General features: G+C 40.3%; 2 protein-coding genes across 2 annotated transcripts in view; one reads left to right on the forward strand and one right to left on the reverse strand.

Moving 5' to 3' along the window:
* The window catches only part of LOC149233914 (ARM repeat superfamily protein), a 524198-nt gene that overhangs the window by 274163 nt on the left and 223702 nt on the right, over positions 1-26333 (reverse strand). The gene's annotated exons all lie outside the window — the stretch shown is intronic.
* LOC149233915 (uncharacterized) lies at positions 7542-11258 on the forward strand. The gene is made up of 3 exons (XM_089371681.1): positions 7542-9388; positions 9489-9630; positions 9766-11258. Exons 1-3 carry the CDS (start codon positions 7666-7668, stop codon positions 10226-10228), a joined length of 2328 nt encoding a protein of 775 aa, XP_089227807.1. The 5' UTR covers positions 7542-7665; the 3' UTR covers positions 10229-11258.

Here is a 26333-nt window from a genome sequence, read left to right on the forward strand (position 1 = left end):
ATCCTAACCAGCTTATCATACATCTCCTTAGATGTTTCCAAATCAGAAATAGAGGCAATCATATGCTCTTGAATGGAGTCTACAATAATTTTCTTAGCTTTGACCTCCTATTTCTTGTACTTTGTCTTTGCAGCGGCAGGTGCATTTGAAGGAGGCTCCAGCACTCTTCCTTTACATAGTCCATAGCATCATTTTCTTCCAAAGTCAAATCCAAAGTCATCTTCCATGCATGATAGTCGAATTTGTCCTTGAGCTTATCCTCGGATTTGAAGTATGATGTAGTCGTCATTGAAGCTAGACCAATATTCTTCTCAAACAGCTTTCCTTAGTGATTGCTTTCTCACTCTTGCTTGGGCTTTGTCTTCACCTAGGCTCTGATACCATGTTAAATTTTGGTCAACAATGGTATGTTCTATGCTTAGCACAATTTACTTCAATGTTCCTTAGTAGCCCAATAACAATTTCCAATAGCAATCACAATAATCACATTGACAGTAAAAGCAGATAGAACATGAAACAAAATGCAGAAGACAAGCCAAGACAAGAGGACACCAGATTTGGCGGATGCCAGGGAAAAACCCCAATGTGGGGAAAACCCTTTGATCAATTCTTCTTATTATTATATCAAAAGTTCAGCATAGAGAGAGTATAAAAGTCAAATTGACTTGCCCAATTCAAAGTCAAAACAGCCCTATAAATTTTTGCAATCAAACTTCAGCCCTAACCAAAAAGTCAACGCTAGTCAAAACAACAGCAAATCATCCTCAAAGCAACTCAGTCTTCCTCAGTCAAACTCGGCCTGATCAGGAGGTCAAAGTCAGCCCAAAACAGCTCGATCAAACTCATTCAAAGGAGAGAGAAAACTGTTGTAATTTTTCTGTGGTCAAGCTACAATCAACCCTGAAGTCAAGCTGGTCAAACTGTCCAGAATTCCTTGATTTTTGTGCCCATAAATGCGGTCTAAAAAGATCAAAATTTTAACCCCAAAAACACAGTCAAACTTGGTCAACAAGCCCTCGGTCAATGTTGGTCAAACCTGTCACAAAACTTGGAAATGTTGGTCTACAATTTAACCCAGAAAACTCATCCTCCTCGCCACACATGTGAGAGAGAGCAGCTTCCCAATGTTGTACGAACCAATCAGATGAAGAGAGAAGAATGTGTGAGTGATGATGATGCCAAATGAGGTGTGAGGTCTCTTGAATTTATACAATTCATTGTGGGTGAAGAGACACATCCATTGGGCTCCTTGAGCCTACATGATAATGTGGCCGACCTGAACAATTTGCACGTGTGGGCATAAATTCAAAATCACACTTCTGCTTGTCTGAATGAGATGATATTTATATCAATCTTGGTCCTCTCGAAAACAGAAATCTAATGCAATCATCATCTCCATCAAGTGAGTTGTCTCAGGGTTGAATTTGGCCCCAGTTGTCGATTTTAATAGGAGTAACGAGCTCCTGCTAGGTTTTGCCCACGCGCTATCATATGTCTTGGTCATCTCTTGCATTTTGATTTTCCTTTTTCTTTTATTGTGGTCACGTTATATTTTTCCATTATTTTCGCTGCATCAACCTGCAGGACCATGTTTTCCAACCAAACTCAAGGATGTGGATAAGAGAGTGTCAAATCCTAATGAACCAATGACTGTTAAACCCAAAGAATGGAGATGGTATTAAGGGCTAATAATGTGATATGGAAAGTTGTAAAAAGCGAGAATCAACACACTATCTCAGTCCATGTTTTCCAAGTAGTTCTCTTTGTATAACCCTATTGTCATCCAAAGTGTACACCAAGGGCTACAACGCTCAAGGCAAGGGCTGTCACTCTAATCCCTGCCCACTCCGTTCTAGCTATCTCCTAGACAAGCTAAGGGGGGAGTCCCTAAAGGGTGAAAGGGTGGATGATGAAGGGAAACTTGTTGGGAGCCAACAAGTTCTAGGAGATGCACTTAGGATTATCTTAGTAGCTTGACTTAAATTAGATGCAAGTGTGATTAATTGAGCAGTGCTTAGGCTATTCAATCAGATTGGACTATTTAGATTTAATGTTATGAGACCAGTGCCTTCAATTCAATGCTTAAAGAAACTAACTTGCAGAATAAATGGTTTATCAAGTCAGAAGATAACAAGTGCTGCTTAATGAGAATGAGTTAGAGAATGCAATGCAAGCCGAGTTAGGCTGAAGATGCAAAAGATAAGTTGCAGATGCAAGAATGCCTTTATCAGTGAAATGTTGCAACTATACTCTTCATGAGATACTAGAGTTATAAAAAATGCAATGGTGCAGATTAAATGGTGAGATTATGTTCCAACACTAAACCACCTGTAAGCAATTAAAGAAGTATTTTACTTAATGAAACCAGTGATACTAAATCAGCCAACTGTGCCTATTAAGGATTATATGAGCACAAGTTAAACTTTCAATTATTGTGAGCACATTGACTGAAATTGCTAATAGTGGTTTGATGAGAAATGTAACAAGACCAAGATTTGAAATCTAGTATGGACTTCAGAGATAAAAGAATCTGATCTTACAGTCACTATATATCAGCTCAGACTTCTGTAAACAATTATATCAGACCTCTGTTGAGGAACCTCAATCCATAAAGAGTGCTAAAAAGTGAGAACTGCTAGCTATTTTCTGCTATGAATTTATTACCATTGTAAACAATGTATTCAGAGATTTGTAATTAACACATCAGCCCATAAAGATGCCCAAAAATAAATGAACATATCAACCCAAGTGATTATCCAATGACTTATGCTGATTATCCATTACCTTCATGCCATTCTAGACCTCTGAAATCAATTATAGCAGACTTGGTTTCACTAAGAAAATTAACAAATCAGTCCTCAAAATTATGAGAAGTGCCAAAAAGTGACGAAAAAAATGTATGCAATCAATTTCCCAATATTCTGATGACTTTTCAGTTAGTTTTGACAACTGTTAGGTGCGTTTATATCATTGATGTATAATTTTCAAATGCTGCAAACATGAGACAATGAGCTTATGAGAAACAAACCAATGAGGATGCCCACAGCTTCTCCAATAGTAAGACCACTTCTAAGCCTGTAATGACACCACTGTCTCATCAAAAGATCAACACAGAAATTTTATTAATGCCTTCAGAGATGAATAGAGGCAGGTAAGGTAAAAATAAGCCCACGCAGCAGTGAGGGAAGGCAGAAATATGCCTGCAATAGAAGGAGGGAGGAAATGGAGGCATGAAGAAAGTTAAAGGAAAGGCCAGCAGAGGAGAAGAGAGCCCGCAAAGGAATTAAGGTAGGCCGAGGAGGAGAAGGGAGCTGGACGGAAAGGATGAGAGGAAAAAGGGAAGAAGAGGAGGGGAGCTGAGGGTCAAAAAGGAAAGGAGAGGTTAGTGGCAGAGGTTTAGGGTTGCTACAGGCAGCGTTAGGCTGTAAGAGAGAAGGAGAAAGGAGCTAAAACAACAGCAGGGAAAGGCTAAGTGGAGGGTTTGGAGAGGGCTAAGGACTGAGCCTTCAGGCCTCAAAAAATTAGTTTTTCCCTTTTCTTTGAAAACTTTGATGAAGATTCCGAATTGAAGTTAAAACCCTCAAATGCGAATATTTTTCTGAATAATTTTCTTTGACAAATTTCGTTGAGGCCAAATCCTGCCCTCCAGGGTTTACATCTGGCTTCAAATCAACTTCTTCTTTCAGATCTACACTTGCAAAACAAAAAACAAAAAATACCCAAATCCCAAATATACAAAAATGAACAAAAAACCCCAAACCCAAATGTTAGAATTCAAAATTATGTTACACGAATCTCAGATCTACGCAAATAAATTATAGATCTATACAAATAATTTACAGATCTATACAAATAATCTACAGATCTGAGGAGTATGAGTCCAACTCCGCTCTTAGATATGTAGATCTAAGTCTCTTTCTAGCCAGATCTACCATTTAGCTGCACATAAATTAAAAGATTTTTAAATTTTAAAAGTGATAACTCAAAATCCTCATGCATTAATAAAGCAAAAAATCTTATGATAAGCCCGGAATCAATTTTGCTGGCCTCTTCAGAAAACACGGATCGGGAGTTGGTTGATCCAATTGAAAACTTTCCCTAATGCCCGAGGATCTAAAATCAAGGTTTCCCTGCAAAACTCAATCCAGCCATTTAAAATAGAGCGAGAAAATAATAATAAAACTCAAACAAAGAGAGAAGTAATTGCCTTGCCTCAAATCTCCTAGAACTTGTTGTTCCAATAAGTTTCCCCTTTCATCTATCTTTAGGGACTACCCCCCTTAGCTTGTCTAGGAGAGAGCTAGAACGGAGTGAGTAGGGATCAGGGTGACAACCCCTACTCTGAGCGTTGCGCCTTAGGTGTACACTTGGGCGACAACACTTTTTGGCTTCGTTGTCGGGGATATGTTATTCTCGGTGTTTCAATGACATTTCCTCATCATTCTTCTCATTTCTCATCTATCAACACTTCTTGGCATTGCCACCAAGGACCAATTTATTGGACTCTGGCTTTACGACATTTCATCTCATTTTTCTTGCGTCATTTCGTCTCTTCATTTCTCACCATCCTAACTCTCATCATCTCTCTCATCTAATCCTTTCATCTTCACTTTTTGCACCTGGACATTCTGATTGGTTTCCTGTTTGGGTGGCGACTCCACTTATTCATTCATTTAATCCCAGACAAGGAGCCCTCCCTGAATATCCATCTGCCTCCATCCACTAACTTTTTGGTTTCACCTTTGGAAACTTTGTGAGAGATTCATGCTCAAGTGGCGACTCCAATTCTTCCATTTCTTACAAGAATTTCTGCTAGAAGCCCACTTCTTGTAGATGTTTTAGTTTTCTTGAGTAGGGATCTCTCTCTCCCTGATATCCATTTGGCTCATCTTTTTCCCGTTAAAAAAGTCATCATGGATTTTGACTTGTTTGCTCCTTGTGATTTTACTAATATTCAGGGCAGTGATGATAATATCGCCGATATTTCGGCGAAAATCGTAAATATCGCGAGATTTACATTCAAACGAAATTTCGGCTGGTATATATCGCGATATTTTCCGATTTTTAATTTATCGCGATATTAACGATATTTCGGCGATATTTTGTTAAATATCGCGCGACGACGGTAAATATCGTCGGCGGGCTTTATAAATTGGGTTTAGGGTTGTTTCACCGTTCACCAATGCGATTTCGTTTTCCGGTTTTCGTGAGAGCTGCCTGCTGGAGACGGTGCGAAGGAGGCCCGAGCGTTTGCTGCGAAGGAGGGTTCCGGTTTACAGGTATGCCGGCAGCAGATTTTCGTTCTCATTATTATATATATAATTGTTGTAAAATCAAAGTCCCTTAACGCAGAGGAGCACAAGACCAAGATGGAGTTGGTCAAATATGATCGTAGGCAAGCCGCAAGGTTGAGGACAGTGTAGAAGCTTAGACTCCAAATGCCCTCACTAGAGATAACCTTCCCTGTCTGAGTGCTATTATTTTCATTCGTTCCAACCAGATTTCTAATACCTATCAAGGTAAGGTAAGATCGCCTATGACATGTATACATGTGCAATAAATTGAACAAAAGCGTATGTCACTACTTATGCAACAAGGGTACTACAGCAGATCATATAAGCCTTAAAGCCATAATAGAGAATTACCCATCTACAAACAAGACATAGTTTGAGCCTTGAGGTCAACGTTGATTTAGTTTCCATTGAAGAGACTTGCTGATGATGAATACTTCAAACTTCTAACTATTCTTGCTGCTGTGATGAACTTGCTGTAGAAGTGATAATGATTTGCTTTTGTTCTTGATGCACTGATAGTTTGTCCTTTCACTGCTTCATTACTTGAGTTCTTCTTTAGTCTTCACTGTTTACTGATTGTGCCTTGCTTCCTTTGATAATGTGTCCACCCTGTCTTTAATGGTGTGGCTATATACTGAAATGAAGACAGTCCTGTAGGTCTCATTGCTTGATGGGTTGTAGTTGTTGGGGAAAATTCATTGCTTAGAGAGACAGTAGATATTGTAGGTGATGAGAATGTTCTTCTCTTGAAGAATGCTTATACCTGCATTGTGCAATAGAGAATATTCCCAAGCGAATCCCAATTCCCAAAATAAAAGAAAATCACCCTTGACTACATGCAATTAGGCTTATGACAAAATTCTTAAACAAATTGGGCCTATATGTGACTTTACTTATGCCTAATACAAATCCAAAATGCAGATGCGAGTTATAAATTATCTGACCTGTGGATGCATCTCCATGTGATCTCTTCTACCTGCAACAAAGGACACAAGACAAATCCAAAATAATATATATAATATATATATATATGCCAAATAAGGCTTACCTTGATGAAAAACAATCTTATGCCTGAAGAGATGAAATGTTGTTGATAACGCTGGAGTAATATTTATTATTGACAGATCCTCAAAACAAATGTGCCTTTATTGTTTGAGATTCGTTGAAGTAAACTGCTCCAGGATGTCACAGTCCAGGATATTGTCAACTGAAGGTAAATGATCAATTCTTAAATCTGGAACAACAAGATTCGAAATACTTCAAGGTAGAGCTCGGCCTTTTGGATAGACCAATTAGGTGTGTGTATCTTGATTAATCCAGTTGCTTTAGGGATCAATGATAGGACTGTGTGGAGACTTAGTGTGACGGATTGATCACTTGCGACTTTCTTCTCAAGCTACAGAACACTCAACTATATAACTGCTTATTAGCCCAAAGTTTATACATGGTACAATTGGGACAGCAAAAGCCCTTCTCTCTGTGTGTCACAGTTCACTTGGGTTTGAATTGTAGCAATATGTAAATAGAGTTAAAAAGAGAACAACATTCATTGAAGGGAAAGTACATTAGATCAAAAAATTTAATCAATTGGGATATATCTTTAGCTCTCAACCACATACAACAAACTTACATACCTGTTGTATAGAGTCCAAACAGTTCTCTGAATTTGATAATGTGCTACCAAATTACCAATAGTGTTCTCCCTATTTATGGATGCGAAAGAAAATAAAATCTGAGTCCAGCCACCTATTTCTACTCATTAATACAGAGATATACACTTATTGGCCCAAAATTTATGTTGATTTCTTTTCTTTGTCCATGGTCTTGTTTGTCAAATTGATTCAACTGTGTTGAAAATATTGGATGCAACTATTATTGTAAGACATATCCATTGTGCCAACTTCGCTAAAATACTTTTCCCAAAATTTGATAGGAGTTATGGTGCCCTGCTACTTTACAGTCCACTAAAAATGAGAAAGGACAAAGGGGAATTCCTATATAGGTTTACTTGCCAATGGGATGTTGATTTAGTAGTGAGAAAACAATAGTTGGTTATGTCATAAGCCATACACCAAGTCTCCTATCGAGGGAAAGTCCTCCCATCATCGACTATGTAATTAGGATTGGATGAAACTGCCAAGTGACTTTGATGGAACAACTCCCCTAATTTCTTTTAGATCTTAGATAAATATAAGTTTTTAAGTTTTTGATTGCTGTCAGAGCTTTTCTTCATAATTTTATAAATTTATATATTAAAAAAACAAGGGTTATATATTACTTAATAAGTTATTAAGTTACTAATTCCAAATTTGTTTTGGTGCTGTAGGTTTCCTTTTGAGTTAGCGGCTAACAGCAATACAAAAATACAAATATGCCAAAAAACTTGGACCCATTTTGGGAGTATGGGATCCCTGATGGTGGGACAAATCGTGCATATCTTTCATGCAAATTGTGTGGGGACAAGATGACAGGTGGGGTTACACGACTGAAATACCATCTTGCTAGACTCCCTGGACATGATGTTGGCATTTGTAGAGTTTCTAGTCCGGAGCTTATACGAAAAGCTCTTGAGGCAATTGAAGAAAAGGACAGAAAGAAGGAAGAGGTGGAAAGAAACAAAGCTGAACGTGCAGGTAGATCCCTTGGGATATCTTCTCATGATTTTGATGTTCAGGGTAGTGGCCCTACTGGCGCTAGTGGGAGGGGCTCCACAACTGGCACACCATCACATGCTAGTGTGAATGCGAGGTCATCATTTTTTGTTCCACGAACAGGAGCTGGAGCACAACCTGGCATAAAATCGCTTGTCAAAAAAAAGGAGAAGGAAGAAGCAGATAGAGTCATGGGGAGGTGTATTTATTGGAGCGACTTACCTCTCAGCATCACAAAAACCAATCCATTTTGGCAACCAATGTGTGATGCTATTGCTGTTGTGGGCCCAGGGTACAAAAGTGCCACATATGAGGAGTTGCGGGGGCCAATTCTTCAAGCAGAAAAAGAGGACATCAACTCTAGATTGGCGGAGTTGAAACAGACATGGGAAGTCACTGGATGCACAGTGATGTCTGATGGTTGGACAGATAGGAAGGGTAGGACCCTTCTAAATTTCTTGGTACATTGTCCTAAAGGTACCATGTTTATTAAATCGTTGGATGCATCAGAACATATCAAAGATGCAGCAACGATATGTGAGTTGTTAGATGGGTTCATTCAGGAGATTGGTGTGCAGAATGTGGTGCAAGTCGTAACAGACAATGCAGCTAATTATGTGTCTGCCGGCAGAATGCTTATGGAGAGGCATCCCACATTGTTCTGGACTCCATGTGCAGCGCATTGTCTTGATTTGTTGCTTGAGGATATGGGGAAACTCTCCTTCATCAAGGAGGCAGTTCATATGGCTAGGAGCATCCCCAAGTTTATTTATAACCATGCTATTGTTCTTAGCCTTATGAGGAGGTTCACAGGAAACAAGGAGTTGCGGCGTCCTGCCATCACACGTTTTGCCACAACCTTTATTACTCTTCAGTCTTTGCTTCGATGTCAGTACGAGTTGAAGCAAATGTTTGTCTCTAATGATTGGCGTGGTTGTAGATACAGCAGGAGACCTGATGGGAAAGCCATTGAAAAAATGGTGTACTCTGAGACATTTTGGCGTGGAGTAGAAGAAGCATGTGCAGTTAGCAAACCTATAGTAAAGGTTCTTAGATTGGTGGATGGAGAGAAGCCTGCAATGCCTTATTTGTATGAGGCCATGGATAGGGCCAAGGAGGCCATTCGTTCCTATTATGCAGACAAGGGTTCTGCTGGCCTTAATAGGCAGATGATGTTATGGGATGTGATCGATAGTCGGTGGACAGGGATGCTTCATCGACCCATTCATGCAGCAGCACTCTTCCTCAACCCTGCATTTGCATACAAATGCAATTTTCGTTTTGATGGCGAGGTGATTGAAGGGCTCCATTCCTGTATTGAGAGGATGGTACCTGATTCTGAGGTTCGTCTCAAAATCAACCGCGAGATACATAATTATCAGGATTGTGTTGGCCTATTTGGCTTTCATAATGCCATTAAGGAAAGGGCCCTCTTCATGCCACGTAAGTGACAAGTCATCACTCATTAGAAATTATAAATTTGAATTTAATTATGTTTTAACTTTTAAGTTTTTGAATTTTTTATTTCATTATTTTGTTGTAGATCTTTGGTGGCGAAGCTATGGTGCAAGGGTACCAAATTTGCAAAATTTGGCTATGCGAATCTTGAGTCAAACATGTAGCTCTTCAGGGTGTGAGCGCAATTGGAGTGTATTTGAGAAAATACACGCCAAAAAGCGCAACAGGTATAACTTTGAACTCAAGCCTTCAGTTGAGCAATTACACTTATTGTAATTTTTAATTTTTAATTTATGACCTTCAAGTGTCAAGACTCAAGAGTCAAGAGTCAAGACTCATTACTTTTTTTGACACTCTTACAGGTTGGAGTTCGCACGCCTCAACGATTTGGTGTATGTGCATTACAACATCCGACTTCGAGTGAGGCAAATAGAATCACCAATGGATCCAGATGCCATTTCCTTAGACAATATTGATGTATTGTCTCCGTGGAGGGTGGAGTCTCAGGAGCCCATATTGGAGGAGTCACCTTCATGGTTGGAGGAGCCAGTGGCAGATGATCCATTAGAGCAGGGGCAGCAAGAGGAGGACTCGGAGTCAGAGGAGCAGCAGCACTTAGAGGAGGAGCAGGAGGAGCTGGAGGAGGACACTGCGGGAGCATCAGCATCAACACCATCTGCTATAGATATAGGAGAGCATAGCTCCATGCCTATCACTCATTATTTGACATTAGGTGCAGAGGCAGTGTCAGGGCCTTCTACTACTAGGGGCAGGCCTGACAAACAACCCATCATGTTTTCCCGTAAAAGGGGGAGAGGGCAGTAGATAGATAGCTGCTAGTTTTATTTGTTATGCTACATGTAACTCATGATGATGAGATACTTTTATTATTATATGTGATGTTATTTTGTATTGGTTCTCCACATTTGAGTCCTTGAATGGACAATTATCAGGGATTAGCACGATTTGGTATCGCCTTTGATATATCATTTCTATTTGACATCATATATATCAGTGTTTTCTTCATATTTATGTGCCAATGTGTTTATTAACTTTATTTCATGTTGTTATTGCTTTATATGTTTAAAAATCTGAAAAAAATGAATATAGTATGCATTTTTTATGCTTGCTTTTGTTGTTTAAATTCTGAACATGAAGATGTTGCTTTAAAAATTAAAATAGTTTCTTGAGTGTTTGTTGGGCACTGTATAGTTATACTCATTTAATGCCAATTTTTTGTTTTTTTTGTGCCCTAGGTTTGAATTAGTTCACTACAAGTACAAATGTCAAATATGCCAAAAGCTTTGGACCCATTTTGGGAGTATGGGGAGGCTGTTGGTGGGGTAAATCAGGCACTTATATCATGCAACTTGTGTGGGACCAAGATGTCAGGAGGGATTACACGATTGAAATACCATCTGGCTAAACTCTCTGCATATGATGCACCAGATGTGATGCCTTGTATGGTTTCTAGTGCAGAGGTTATACAAAAAGCTCGTGAAGCAATTGCTGAACAAGACAGAAAGAAAGCTGCTAGGGAGAGGCCAATGGTCTCAGATAGATAGCTGCTAGTTTTATTTGTTTTGCAACTTTTGCTACATATAAGTTTATAACTGATGATGATGAAATACTTTTAAACTTTTATATATGTGATGTTGTTTTGTTTGAGTCCTTGATTGGACAATTATCACTATCAGGGATCAGTAGGATATGTGATGTTATTTTAATTTTTGTTTGAGTCCTTGATTGGACAATTATCAATTTATCACTATCAGGGATCAGCAGGATTTGGTATCGCCTTTGAAGTTTGATGTATCATTTCTATTTGACATCATATATATCAGTGTTTTCTTCATATTTATGTGCCAATGTGTTTATTTCATGTTGTTATTGCTTTATATGTTTAGAAATCTGAAAAAAAATGAATATATTATGCATTTTTTATGCTTGCCGATATTTGCCGATATTTTGCCGATATTTTCGCCGATATTTCCGATAAGATATTTTCCGGACCCTCGCCGATATTTTCCCGATACCGATATTATCAACACTGATTCAGGGAGCTCCAAATAGTTATTCTTATGTTTTGGGTGAAGCCATCAATGAATTTCCTCCTTTTCTAGGTAACAATGCTTTTACTACCGAAACGCACCTTCAGAATGTCAACCTCTGTATAAGCAAGTGTTGCCCATATTCTAAATATGAAGATGTGAAGATGAAGATTTTCGTTCTCACCTTATCTGGAGATGCTTTAGATTGGTTTGTTAAGTTCCCTAATAACACTTTTGATTATCTCCAATCAATCATTGATGCCTTTGAAGATAGATATGGAGATAAAGACAAGGTCAAAGTGAAAGCTAAAGTAAAGGAAACTATAGAAGTTGAAAATAATTTCGAGTTAATTCAAATGTTTAAAGACATACAGTTAAATTAGGCTCAAGTAATCAAGAATGCAGAAGTTAATCAGGTTGAACTTATTAAAGATATGGAACTTAATCAAGCAAGATTAACAATTGATCATGCCAGGGAAATTAATTTTATGCAAAGCAAGTTATTAGCCGGGAAAAGATGACGATCGTGGAATTCAATCATTCAAATCAAGTGACTGCCATGGAAGCAAGTTATCAAGAAGAAATAAGTTCGATTCAGAACAGATTGTCAACTATGGATGAAGAAATGACCATCATGAGATTCGATTATAATAATCAGTTAGCTACCATGCAAGCAAATCATAAGAAAGAGATAAACTATATGCAAAACTGCTTCATGGGCATGAAAGCAAAGAATGATAAAATTATAAAGGACATGGAAGCTGGTCAGATATGTCTTCAGAATAGGTTATTGACCATGGAGGAAAACCATGCCAAGGAAGTCAGTGCTATGAAGGTTGAACACTCTAACCAGATGGATGCCATAACAATGGAAAAGATACAGGTACAGAAATTTCAGCATCGATCAGAGAATGAAAGAAACAAGGAAACATCAACAAATCATAAGCCTCCCTCTCTGTTGTAGCAAGCTCCATCTTATTATGAGGAAGTCATTTGTTCCATTAAAAAGTGGCTAATTGAAGGTGACCCGGATAAAATGGAAATTGATAAGAATCAGGTTGATGCTTACATGGTTGATCCACCAGTCATAACAAATCAAGTTCATAAAGAAGCGCAGGTCACAGAAGTCTTGAACATTCCAAATTTTCCATATGAGCATTTTTCAAATCAAGAAGGAAGTTGTGCACCGACCACATCATCATCAACATCATAGCCTGCCACAAAGAAAAAGCGCAAGAGAAAGAGAATGAGAAAGCGGTTTGATCCATCTAATGGTCGCGAGTAGCTTGACTTTCGGATAGGAAAAAGTCCTACTGTATGCAGGATTGGACATGGCACATCTGAGAAACAGCCAACAGATTTGCCTAAAAGCAGGCAAATGCTCAGCATGCACTACATTGAACGCATTTGATGCCATGGGGCATCCTTTGTATTGTATTCCTAATCCTACACCCTTTTATTTTAGTATTTTATTTCTGTAGGTAGATGTTTTTCATGTTATTAGGATAGTTAATAAATGAAAAGCTTATATCTTTCTTGTGCTTAATGTTATATGATGATTTTTGGATGGACGCTACTTATGTTATCTTGTGTGTTGCGTGGATGCAGATTCTGGATTCTCACATTCCTCTAGTGCAACAACGTGTCCCCAAGTAGAGCCAGATGTTGACCACTACGTTTCAACAACCCATAGTAGTACACCCCCTTTTTTCGCAAAAGGGATAGTGCCTGATCAATGTGTCTGCGTCGTCCAGTTATCAGCATCAGCTTGATCATCATGTTATAATGTTGTTGGACACCTAATCCTCTATGGGTTAGTGTGGAAGCGGAATAGACTAAGGAAGTCCAAGAGACCTTGGGATGTGAAACCCAACGATCAAACCATGTACAATAAATGTATATGTTTTGTTAATAAAAAATGTACTCTCATGTTTTATCTTTCCTATTTGTCTTTGCCATGTGTGTGTTTAACATGGTATCAGAGCAGGCGTATTCCTGCCCTGCATAATTACTTTGAGCCATTTGTTTTATGGCCTTTATGTGCAGGTCATTTCTGCCATCACTTATGCATTTCATGAATATTTTCTCAGCTAAATTCTAGTTGCAACCTTTGTCATTTCTCCAGCCCTATTTTTAGCATTCCTGCCCTTGTAACTCCCTTTTCTGCCTATTTGCCTATTCTGCCTATGTTTTGCCCATATTGCAGAAACTGACATCACTGACATGGTATAGAGCTAGAGCGCAAGTTTCGAATTTAGGTTTCTGCATCATAACTCCTCTGCCATTTTCTTTGCCATTTCCTTTCTGCGTAGGTTGTTTCCCTGACTTGGAAGTTAGAAACTACAATTTGTTGTACACTTAGTCTTTCCTCGACCCCTGTCGAGACAGTGGTGCGTTGAACGCTTGTATTGTGCGTTCGTTGATCCCAAATGACATTTGAATCATTTCATACATGTTGCAGTTCGTTGGTCGAGAGTCTATGTTAAAACACAGTGCACTGCTATCCATATCTGCATTGAAATTTTTATGAGGGCTACATTGGATTGAGCCATTATATACCATTAAGTGATGAACGCTACATTAAATCTGTTGAGGTTGAGACCCTTCATCTCGACTATATGTGGTCTGCTACCTGACGGTGTAATGTTGTGTATTGAATTTCATATGCAGTTTGTGTGTTTGACTACGTTGAATAGTTTTGAAAATCGTGATGTTGCGTGGTTGTGTTGACTGATAGATGCTTGAACTATGCATTGGAGAACGATTTTGAACTCTCTACAAGTGAAACATTAATCTTGGTAGTATGTAAATATGTCTTTGATTCCCTGCACTATGCATTGAATGCTCTGCTGCAATTGTTGGTCCGACTGAACAGCGCCGGCTTGCTGCTGGGCAATCTGCTGCAACTGTGGTTGCGATACTGCGTACATTTTTATGGCCTTGCAACCGCTGAATTTAAAAGCCCTATCGAGCTATAATGACACTATGATATAAGCCAAAAACCCGCGCGGTGCATTGAATGCTCTATCTCCTCACCGTTCACTATTTTCTGTGTTGAGGACTGTTGATATTCACCGAAGCAACATTACAAGGCAGCAATTGATACAATGGTGGAGGCTCGTTGCAGGCAAATAGAAAATTCTTGTGGGCTCTTAATATTCACTGAGATCGAAGGAGTTGAATATGAATGATGAACTCGTGTTGGTCGCTCTTAGAACTGCGGTGAACGCTGACTACATTAAATTGAACACCGGACAAAGATGGTATGTTTTAAAATTCGTTGAAGTTTGCAATGTGCTAGTTGTTTTGTTTCAATGACTGAGTTCAAGCCCGAGCAGTACACCACATTGCGGTGAAGCCGATAGATTGACTCGAATGCTAGGTTCCTACATTGGTTGAAGGGAAAACAATTGTCATTGGATTGAATTGACATTGGAACAGAGAGTGAAACACTGATCATTGTTGCATTGTTCATGAATTTTATGAATTATGAATCGATCATTGCTACTTTTGCAATGAACCTGAACCTGAGCTGAATCATTCTTTAAAGATTTGAAGGTCGAAGGAATACAAAACAATGTGTGATCTCCATGCATGACTCCTGGTATTTTGCGTTGAAATTTTAAAGGGCCGCATTTGGTATTGGTAAAATTGACTGTGCATTCCCGTTGAGTGAAGTATTGCAGTCATTCCTGGCAATAAGCGTCAACAGGGAATTGAAATCAAGTCTCGGAGGAGCAAGCCATGATCGAGGAGGAATTTTCGCCTCTTCTGTTGTAGCCTAATAAACATCCACGTCACCCATCTCTTGCAGTGGCCTCAACCCACCTGTGGTGACCCTAGCGTTGGTGTAAAGATTACATACTTTGAAAATCTTGCATACGCTCTCCCCCATCCACGCTGTACGCAAGATCAAAATTAACTGGTCTTCTCAGCCAGAGCAGAAGCTGGCTTTGCAAGTCTGGGCGCCTCTCGGTACATTGTCCATCGCTTCTACTCATTTATTCCTTTGTTTATTCATTCACATTCGATCCACAAGTCACCTCTATTAACATCGACATTTAACAAACCTTGGTTCTTCACTTATATGACCGCTTTGAGGGATTCCATTGCTATGACAATTCCATTTTCTGCTCGAGCTTGTCTATTGAGGGAATGAGCATGGCCTGTGGCAACATATCTGCCGAGGACGTAATCATACGAATCAATTTTCTAATAAAAAGATTGCACGGGCTCCTGCATTTCTTGGAAGCAATTATTGAAGATTTGTATAAAGTCTGCGGGAGAGGAAGATCCCATGGAAGCTGTCAAATCGCTTCATGAATCCATACAGCTTTTCATAGTCGGTGATTGTGTCTATCTTCGACCCCAACAGATGTCAAGGCCAAAGGCAGAAATTTATGCACTGTTTTGATAACTGTTGTTTTGATATATATACGTTGTTTTCATAACTGTTGTTTTGACATATATATGTTGTTCAACTTTGGCACACCACAGCAAGCAATTTGCAGTTTATGAGATTATGTACAGCGAAACAGTTGTTTTGACATATATATGTTGTTCAGCCTTGGCACACCACAGCAAGCAATTTGCAGTTTATGAGATTATGTACAGCTCTTTCTCTGGCGATCTGTAATCCCACAATTGCAACTGTTCCACATGCTATCATCAATGGTTACAAGAATGTATTAGCAATCGCTATTGAACTTGACTATTCTTTTCCACTGGCCAAGAAAGTGAAGGAGTATTTGAAGGATCCAAGCAAGTTTGCAGTTGTTGCTGCCCCAGTGTGGCATTGTATTTAAAACTCATTATAGTTTTTGTCTACATATATATGCATTGATTCCTTGATTCGACTACTGCATAAGAGTTTGGTGGGTTGTATAAAGGCAATGATTGCTTTGACAAATAAAAGTATCTTTTGTGGAGAAAAGTTTAGTCGATTGTATTGTCAGAACATAGCACTGGTCATGAGTAAACTCTTATTTTTATGTAATGGATTGTAATTGGTGCTTGTTGGTTGCACACTGATCATTTGCTGCACATTTATAAAGGATATTGCTAGTGGGTATTACTTTTCTGCATTGAGTAGTAGTTGTGATTAGTATTTAAGGTGTAATTCTGACATTAAAAGAAAAAATGGCCAGAATCAATGAAGTATTAGAGTTCCTCAAAACTCTGATATTGTCTACTACTCATGATACATTAAAAATCAGCAAAGTTTATCTCACAGACATTCAAGTCTGTCTACAAAATGCATAAGAGAAAATTGATTTTTTGCAACTCGAATCTCAACTACAGCAAGAAGAACTAAAACAAAGGAATCATTCTGAACATGTTTCTGTTCAGAAGATTGAAACAGACTCCCATAGAGCAACAAGGTTACATGTTGATGCAGAAGTTCAGCTTGCACTTCCCAAGCCCATCCTCAGACCTTGGAAAGAGCTTGTCCACAACAAACACAGAACTGGTCTCAGATATGAGAAGGACTTGTCCTTTCATATTCCAGACTACTCAAAGCCCATTTAGTTTCAGAGTGTTGGATTCGTTCATAACAGTTCACCTCCAGCTGTTCCAGATTCTACTCCTCTTCCATAGCAACAACAATAGATTGTGAAATGCCAACACTGTGACCGAGTTGGCCATTTGAAAGATCACCGTTTTGATCTTCATCCATGTAAGCACTGTCATAAAACCACCCATTCTTCACACAGATGCTTCAAAAACAAACGTCCTGCAAGAACAAAGATTCATCTTGGATGGATCGCTTCTTGGCAATGGGCATCAACAGCCAAGAAGATATTCCAATCACATGTCAGAACTTGTTCCAGAGTATTGAGCAGTCTTGCAGTTGAGTTTTCTCCATGATCTCACCTTGTATCTGACAGGGGGGGAATGATGGTCATCTACAAGCTTCAAAATCACATCAAGCGAACCTGAGCCACAACCTACCACACCAGTTTTAGAGTTGTAGCCAGAGACAAAGATGCCCCTGAGCATGCCTTCATTTGGTAATGCCTCTTCAAAGAATCTGGGACACTTCCTCTAGCAGAAGACTTCAGCTTCTTCCCAGTTTCGAAAGAATTCCAGGAACAAAATTGGGGACACTTCCTCTAGCATAAGACTCCAGCTTCTTGCCAGTTTCAGAAGAGTTCCAAGAATTGCATTAAGCATTCCAGAGTTGTTGGTCATCCTTAAATCATCACAGGTTGAGACTTCCCTTTTCAAGTTGAAGTTCTCCATTTTATGCAAGGTGAGACCTCCCTTTCATGGTTGAAGGTTTCCCTCTTCAAAACAATAGGAGCACTTCCTCTAGCAGAAGACTTCATCTTCTTGCCTGTTTTGGAAGAGTTTCGGAAACTGCACTAAGTGTTCCAGTGTTGGTGGTCATCCTTAAACCACCACCCTTTATACCAACATTTCAGAGAGCACATTCAGCCTAGTGCTGCCATGCATTTTTTGCACATTTTATATTACAGCTCTCTTCTTGGACTCATACATAACCCTTCGGATTAAGGGAGCAATGTTGGACACCTAATCCTCTATAGGTTAGTGTGGAAGCGGAATAGACTGAGAAAGTCCAAGAGACCTTGGGATGTGGAACCCAACGGTCAAACCATGTACTATAAATGTATATGTTTTGTTAATAAAAAATGTACTCTTGTGTTTTATCTTTCTTATTTGTCTTTGCCATGTGTGTGTGTTTAACAAATGTAAATCCATTCTTCATTGTATATGATGTAAATAGTCTCAGCAGAACCGTGTCATGTATGTAATGACCTAAGTAAACCTACCTTCCTAGTGATGATGTAAATAATCTCAGCAGAACCGTGTCATGTATGTAACGACCTAGGTAAACCTACCTTCCTAGTGACGATCTCCATTCTAGGAGGTTTTTCGTCTCACCGATTCATTCTCGAATGGTCGGCAGAGTTGTCCCCTCCAGTCTTACCCCAAAGCTGGAATGGATTTTGTCACTAGGATCTTAAGCGAGCCCTAGTATTCTAGATCAAGTTTATGTAAAAGTAATTTCAGAATAATCCTAACTATTTGGTCAGGTTATTTTATTACAAATTGTTTGGTTTATATTTGTGTCGCAAAAAATGGGTAATCTGTGAGGCTCTATTACAAATGGGTTTCCCCTTTATGATGTACAAAAATAAGAGTCATGATGTAAAGTGTCTTAAGAGTTGGAAAAATAATTTATCCCCTCATAGGTTAATTAATTAAATTTTCTCGCCAAAAATTAATTAAAACCCTAAACCAGAAATTTAATTTATTCTAGGTCCTAGGTAAATTTAAATTCTCCAAATGAAAAATTCGTCAGTCCTAACAAATTAAATTTTAAAAAATCTCAGGACTAAAGTAAATTAATTATTCTGTTAAATTTTTAACCTTTGATCCTCGAGGGTTAAGTCAAAGTCAAATTTTTTGGGAAATTAACTCAAAAATTTTATTTTTGAGTTAATTAAAATGCATTTAATGAAAAATTTCGGATTTCCCCAAATATTTAAATATTTCGACGGATGAGATTAAAAGAAATTTTAATCTCCATCGACGGTCGAACTTGCTTTAACGAGGATCACTCGAACTAGCCGTTGGAGGATTTATCTTTAGAGAGGGAGTCATTTGTCAGTCGATCCATCAGATCTTTTGATCATGTGCTTAGCAAGAAGCTCTGATGTAATCTTTTTCTAGATAATAAAAAAAGACTTTGGGGTTAAATTCTGCTAGTGTTACTCTTCATGGGAATACTATAAGAAGTGTTGTTTCATGCATAATTTTTTCTAAAGCCATTGATGATAGCTTCTGAAGAGTGATTTGAGTACAGGTATCTTGCTCAGTCACTGAGGTTTGAATAATAATTTAAATTTTGAACGTAATAGCAGGTATCTCTATTTGTCTGAATTTTATTATTATTTTCTCACTCTATTTTTTATGGTTGGATTGAGTTTTGCAGGGAAATCTTGATTTTAGATCCTCGGGCGTAGGGGAAGTTTTCAGTTGGACCAGCCAACTCCCGATCTATGTTTTCTAAAGAGCCCAGCTAAATTAGCTTCGGGCTTATCATAAGATTTTGTTGGTGATACACAGAGGGTTTTGAGTTAGCACCTCCTTTTAAAATTTAAAAAATCTAATTTTTTGTGGAAAATTTGATAAATCTGGCTATTAAGAGCCTTAGATTATCATATCTGAAAGCGGAGTTGGACTCATACTCCTCAAATCTGATAGATCTGTAAATTATTTGTATAGATCTATAAATTATTGGTATAGATATGTTATTTACTTGTGTAGATCTGAAATTTTGTAACATAATTTTGAATTTTAACACTTGGGTTTTGGGGATTTTCTCTATTTTTGTACATATTAGGTAACGGGTTTTTCTCTTTTCACTTCTGCAGGAATAGATCTGAGAAATCAGCCAAGGAAATCTTCAGATCTGAGCCAGATCTAGACCGTGGAGGGCAAGATCTAGCTCAAAGATTGTTTGCAAACATAGATCATCTAGACCCTCGAGGGCAAGATCTGGACTCAAAAATTTGTTTGCATGGCCATAACAAGCAATTATTCAGTAAACATTTGATTGAATCAAAGATCTGAAGAGGAGTTTTATTCATTAAAAGTTTTGAAAATTTGGGGCATCTAAAACCTTCACACCACCTCCTTCTAGCCTTAAAGCTGCCTGTAGCAGCCTCTTTCCCTAGTCGTTGTCCCTTAAGCCTATCATTTAATCCCTGCTGCTGCCAGATTTGCCTTATGTTGCTCTCCATTGTAGCCTTTTCGTTGCCCATACTTCAGATCTATGGCATGTTGAAATTTGGTACCGGAGGACAGGTGGTTCCCTAAGGCTTTGATCTTTGGCCTAGGGAAAAGTGTCCAAAAGAATTTAATTTTTCTCCTAAAGTAACTTTATAATTTTTATAAAGTTAAATCTAATTTGAAAGTGACTTTAAGTGATAAAGTTACTAAGTCTAATTTTAAAGTGACTTTATAAAGTCAATGAAAAATTAGAAAGGAAAAGTGACTTTGGAAATAAATGACTAAGTGGGTCTTTATTAAAGTGGGGTGAATTAAAAAATAGAAAGTGAGATTTAAATGAGCATTTAATCTCAGCCATTGATCTAAATCTATTTCAGCCATTGGATTTAGGGATCACCCAAAAGTCATTTAGGGTTGGGTTAAGGGAGGAAAAGGAGAAAAAGATCATTCATTCTTTCATGAGCAGATCGGGAGAAGGAGAGCAAGAGAGCAAGGGAGATTTCTGGACAAGGAGGAGAAAGAGGCAGCAGTTTGGCACACACACCAAGGCAGCATTTCAGCAAATCTGAACAGCATAAAGAACAAGCAGAAAAAGGCAGATTTAGTGAGCAAAACAGTGAAAAAATTATTTTTCAGCACGAATATCGAGGAGGCGATTTTCTGCACTTTTCCCGAGGGCTGTCCGTACAAGTCCGTACGGTCGTCCGTACAGTCCGTACAGTCCGTACGGTCCGTACATCCGTACGTCCGTACAGTCCGTACATCTGTACGGTCCGTACAGCTCTTCCAGCAGTTTTCAGATTGTCGTTTGGGCTGAAAACAGATAAGTTTTGCTTGCTGGAAAAATTTCTGTTTTGCTGATTTTTTGCTGAAAATATTTTCTCTGTAAAAGGCATTTTCCAGAAATAAAGAAGAGCTCTCAAACTGGTTTTCCCCAAGAGTTGTAGGGGGTTTTTCCAGGGTCAAGTTGACCAAAAATCACTGAGTTTAAATGTGTTTTTATGGCTATTTTAATTGCTGATTTTTTATTTCTGCAATTTCCAGCACTCTGAAAAATTTCCAGAATTTGTGTTTTCAGCAATATTTATTTTTTCAGTCTGTTAAATGTATGGCTATGGGAATGGGCATTTAACTATATGGGAGAAATAAGGTGAAACTGAAAACCGGGGTGGGAAACAGAAAATTTTACATGGTATCAGAGCTTGAGTGCTGAAGGGCAGTTTGGGACAGCAAAAGGAAAAAAATACAGCTGCTGATTTTTTCACTCAGAAAATTCCAGCAAGCTGATTTTTCATAAACAGCAGTTTTATCTTTACCACAGCAGTGCTATTTTTCAGTTTTAGGACAGCAAGATGTCATTGGGATTGAGGGTGGAGGATAGGTTGGATGGGCATACAAATTACAGCGTTTGGAAGGAGAGAATGCAGAGTATCTTTGAGGAGGCAGAAGTCTGGGATATCATGGTGCATACAGCACAGCACCCTGTTGTTGTGCCTACTGATGCTACTCAGTTGGCAGCTTATAATAGAAAGAACAACAAGGGTAAGAGGCTGATTCTAGACGGAATCAAAGACCATTGCATTCCTCATGTGAGAGGAAAGAGCAATGCCCATGAGATGTGGACAGCATTGTCCAATCTCTACCAGAGTACCAATGAGAACCGGAAGATGGTCCTGAAGGAGAAGCTGAAGAACATTAAGATGGGGAATGATAGTGCAGCTGGATATCTCACAAAGATTACCAATGTGAGAGATGAGTTGGCAGCGATTGGAGAGGCCATTCCATCCACTGAGTTGGTGCGTATTGCAGTGAATGGCCTCCCCCGTTCATGGTTGAACTTTGCTGATGGGGTTTGTGCACGTGAGACCCTTCCCACATGGGAGAGGTTTTGGGATGATTGTATACAGACAGAGATCAGGAAAGGACAGCTTGGGGCAGCCAAGCCAGTTGAGCAGGATGAGGACGTAGCACTGATGGCAGGAGGCAAGAAAGGCAAAGGGAAGAAGCAGGCTTCCACAAGCGGTGGTGGAGGCAAAGGCAAAGGTAAAGGTAAACAGGGTAACTCACAAAAGGACTATTCCAAAGTGAAGTGTTGGAATTGTCAGAAGATGGGACACTATGCAGTTGTGTGTCCGGAGAAGAAGAAGAAGAAGGGGAAGACCCAGGATGTGGCAGCGTCAGCTGAGATTGAGGACTTTGCAGGTCGTTTTGACCGGGAGTTTGCGTTCACTACATGTGAGTCCTCTAGTGCAGGATCACCTGCCACACAGGTTCAGAGGGAGCATGCTTTTCCCTCGATTAGCGGAGCATCTACAGGTATCTGGTATGTGGACAGTGGGGCTTCACGTCACATGACAGGAGTCCGGGAGTACTTCTCAGAGCTTTCAGAGAGTGGCACTGATATTGAGGTAGTACTCGGTGATGACAGAGTTGTTAGAGCAGTCGGGGTGGGGACAGTGACATTTCAGAGGGAGTCCAAACCTCCCTTGAAGGTGTCAGAGGTTCTTTATGTGCTAGGGATGAGGAAGAACCTCATATCCGTCTCAGCGTTGGAGGACAGAGGATATGAGGTACTGTTCAGGGAAGGACAGGTGTTGATGTATCCCAGGGGCTCTCCAGCTGATTCAGCTAGAGTGATAGGTGTACGCCATGCAAAGGTGTACAAGTTTGCATTCCAGCCCCCTTTGGCATTGAGCTGTAGTACCGACAGCAGAGCTAGCAGTTCTGAGCTATGTGAGATTTGGCACCGCAGGATGGGGCACATGTCTCATGGAGCCTTGAGGACATTGCGGGAGATCACTACAGGTGTGCCAGATTTCAGTACTGATCACCATGATACTTGCAGAGGTTGTGCGATGGGCAAGTTTGCCAAATCCCCTTTTCCCAGCAGTGACAGCAGAGCGACGGGGATACTTGATTTGATTCATTCCGATGTGAGCGGTCGGATGTCTCATGTTTCCTTGAGTGGATATGAGTACTATGTCTTATTCATTGATGATCACTCCAGGAGGACCTGGATTTATTTCTTGAAGACCAAGAGTGAGGTCTTCAAGCGGTTTCAGGAGTTCAGAGCTCTTGTGGAGACTCAGACAGGTCGAAAGATCAAGTCCCTGAGGTCGGACAATGGAGGAGAGTACACCCTTGGAGAGTTTGTTGACTATTGTGCAGAGGCAGGCATTAGGAGGGAGTTCACTGTTCCTTACAACCCCCAGCAGAACGGGGTTGCGGAGAGGAAGAACAGATCCATCATAGGGGCTGCCAAAGCCATGTTATATGATCAGGGGTTGCCATTGTTCTTGTGGGCAGAGGCCTGCAACACAGCTGTTTACTTGCAGAACAGGAGTCCGCATCGTGCCTTGGGGCACATGACTCCGGAGGAGGCTTTCTTTGGGAAGAAGCCTAATCTTGGTCATCTTCATATCCTTGGATGCATTACATACTCCTATATACCCAAGGAGGAGAGGACCAAACTAGAGCCCACCGCAGAGAAGGGTATCTTTGTGGGCTACAGTGAGACCTCAAAGGCCTTTCGGATTTACATTCCTGCACAGAGGAAAGTTGTTGTCAGACGGGATGTGAAGTTCGAGGAGGACAGGGCCTTTAGGAGGTCACGGGAGTTAGAGTATCTGGATCAGCCAGACCCTCAGCAGCAGTTGAGTCAGTCGCAGGGATCCAGTGGGCAGGGATCAGGAGGATCCGGAGGTACATCTATGAGGATGTCAGGTCCGTCAGTGAGCAGTGGCTCATCGAGCCAGAGGGGTGGTGCTCCGGGCAGCATGCAGAGCAGTTCACAGAGCAGTTCACTAGGGAGTCCACTGATGGACAGTTCACACGGTACCTCAGCTTCTACAGGTTCAGGTGCAGGCAGGAGGACAGCAGACAGACAGTCAGGAGTTCAGGCTACTGATGGGGATGAGGAGGAGGAGTTTCATTCTCCTATGGGAGAAGCATGCTCAGGGAAGAGGAAGCCCAAGTGGCTTCAGGACACCTTGAGAGATGCCACATCTGTTGCTGAGCCGAAGAGGCCGGTCAGAGAGAGTAGACCACCTGAGAGATTTTGTAGCTATATGGCGATGGTTACCAGCATCCTTGACTCTGAGCCTTCTAGCTATGAGGAGGCAGCTAGCCAGCAGGTCTGGAGAGAGGCCATGCAGGAGGAGTATTCTTCTATCATGAAGAATGATGTTTGGGAGGTGGTGCCGAGGCCTGAGGGCAAATCCGTGGTTACTTCCAGATGGCTTTACAAGGTAAAGCATGCTGCAGATGGCAGCATTGAGAAATTCAAAGCAAGGTTTGTGGCTAGAGGGTTCTCACAGGTAGAGGGAGTTGATTATGAGGAGACCTTCGCTCCCGTGGCTCGATATACTTCGATCCGCTCCATTATATCGATAGCAGCAGAGATGGGTTGGAAGATCCACCAGATGGATGTGAAGACCGCATTTCTCAATGGCTTCATACAGGAGGAGGTGTACATTGAGCAGCCACAGGGCTTTGAGGTGCATGGGAAGGAGTCCCATGTGTGCAGATTGAAGAAGGCCCTTTATGGCCTGAAGCAAGCTCCCAGAGCTTGGTACTCCAGGATAGATGCATACTTGCAGGGGATGGGTTTCACAAAGAGTGAGGCAGATCCGAACCTTTACTTTATTGTGATTGGTGAGGAGCCTCTCATTCTGGTGCTGTATGTGGATGACTTGATCATTACAGGTGCAGAGAGACTCATAGAGCACTGCAAGAGAGATCTTGCAGCGGAGTTTGAGATGAAGGACATCGGCTTGATGCATTACTTTTTGGGTTTGGAGGTGTGGCAGGAGGAGGGGCATTTCTTCCTGGGGCAGGGGAAGTATATTGTGGACATCCTTAGCAGATTCCACATGGAGGATTGTAGACCCATGTCGACACCGATGATCACCAACTGGAAGAAGCTTCATGCTTCGGATTCCGAGTTGGTGGATCCCACATTGTACAGGCAGCTGATTGGTTCCTTGATGTATTTGGTCAACACCAGACCAGATATCTGTTTTGCAGTCAACACGATGAGTCAGTTTATGTGTGAGCCTAGGAAGGTTCACTGGGTGGCTGCAAAACACATTTTGCGGTACTTGCAGGGGACAGTGGATTATGGTCTGGACTACAGGCAGGGAGATGGAGTGAGATTGGCAGGATACACTGATTCTGATTGGGCAGGTTGTGCTTCTGATAGGAAGAGCACTTCAGGGTGTTGTTTTGGGTTGGGTTCAGCAGTAGTGTCATGGTTCAGCCGGAAGCAGCAGTCAGTAGCACTGAGTTCAGCGGAAGCAGAGTATATGGCAGCCAGTCTAGCTAGTTGTGAGGCCATCTGGCTTCGCAAGATGTTGTTTGGCTTATTTGGTCAGCCGTTGAGACCTTCAGTGATTTACTGTGATAATCAGAGTTGCATTAAACTCACGGAGAATCCAGTATTTCATGACAGGTCAAAGCATATCGGGATCAGATATCATTTCATCAGAGACCATGTTCAGAAGGGAGCTGTAAAGCTTGAGTATATTTCCACTGATGAGCAGGTTGCAGATATTCTTACCAAAGCCTTACCACGGGGCAAGCATGTCTACTTCAGAGACAAGATGGGTGTGGTGAGGAACACCTTCCTCGGTAAGAGGGAGTGTTGAAATTTGGTACCGGAGGACAGGTGGTTCCCTAAGGCTTTGATCTTTGGCCTAGGGAAAAGTGTCCAAAAGAATTTAATTTTTCTCCTAAAGTAACTTTATAATTTTTATAAAGTTAAATCTAATTTGAAAGTGACTTTAAGTGATAAAGTTACTAAGTCTAATTTTAAAGTGACTTTATAAAGTCAATGAAAAATTAGAAAGGAAAAGTGACTTTGGAAATAAATGACTAAGTGGGTCTTTATTAAAGTGGGGTGAATTAAAAAATAGAAAGTGAGATTTAAATGAGCATTTAATCTCAGCCATTGATCTAAATCTATTTCAGCCATTGGATTTAGGGATCACCCAAAAGTCATTTAGGGTTGGGTTAAGGGAGGAAAAGGAGAAAAAGATCATTCATTCTTTCATGAGCAGATCGGGAGAAGGAGAGCAAGAGAGCAAGGGAGATTTCTGGACAAGGAGGAGAAAGAGGCAGCA

The sequence above is a fragment of the Pinus tabuliformis genome, chromosome 8, assembly GCF_031772625.1.
Source record: "Pinus tabuliformis cultivar Carrire ecotype Pingquan chromosome 8, CPIR1, whole genome shotgun sequence".
NCBI classification, from domain to species: Eukaryota; Viridiplantae; Streptophyta; class Pinopsida; order Pinales; family Pinaceae; genus Pinus; species Pinus tabuliformis.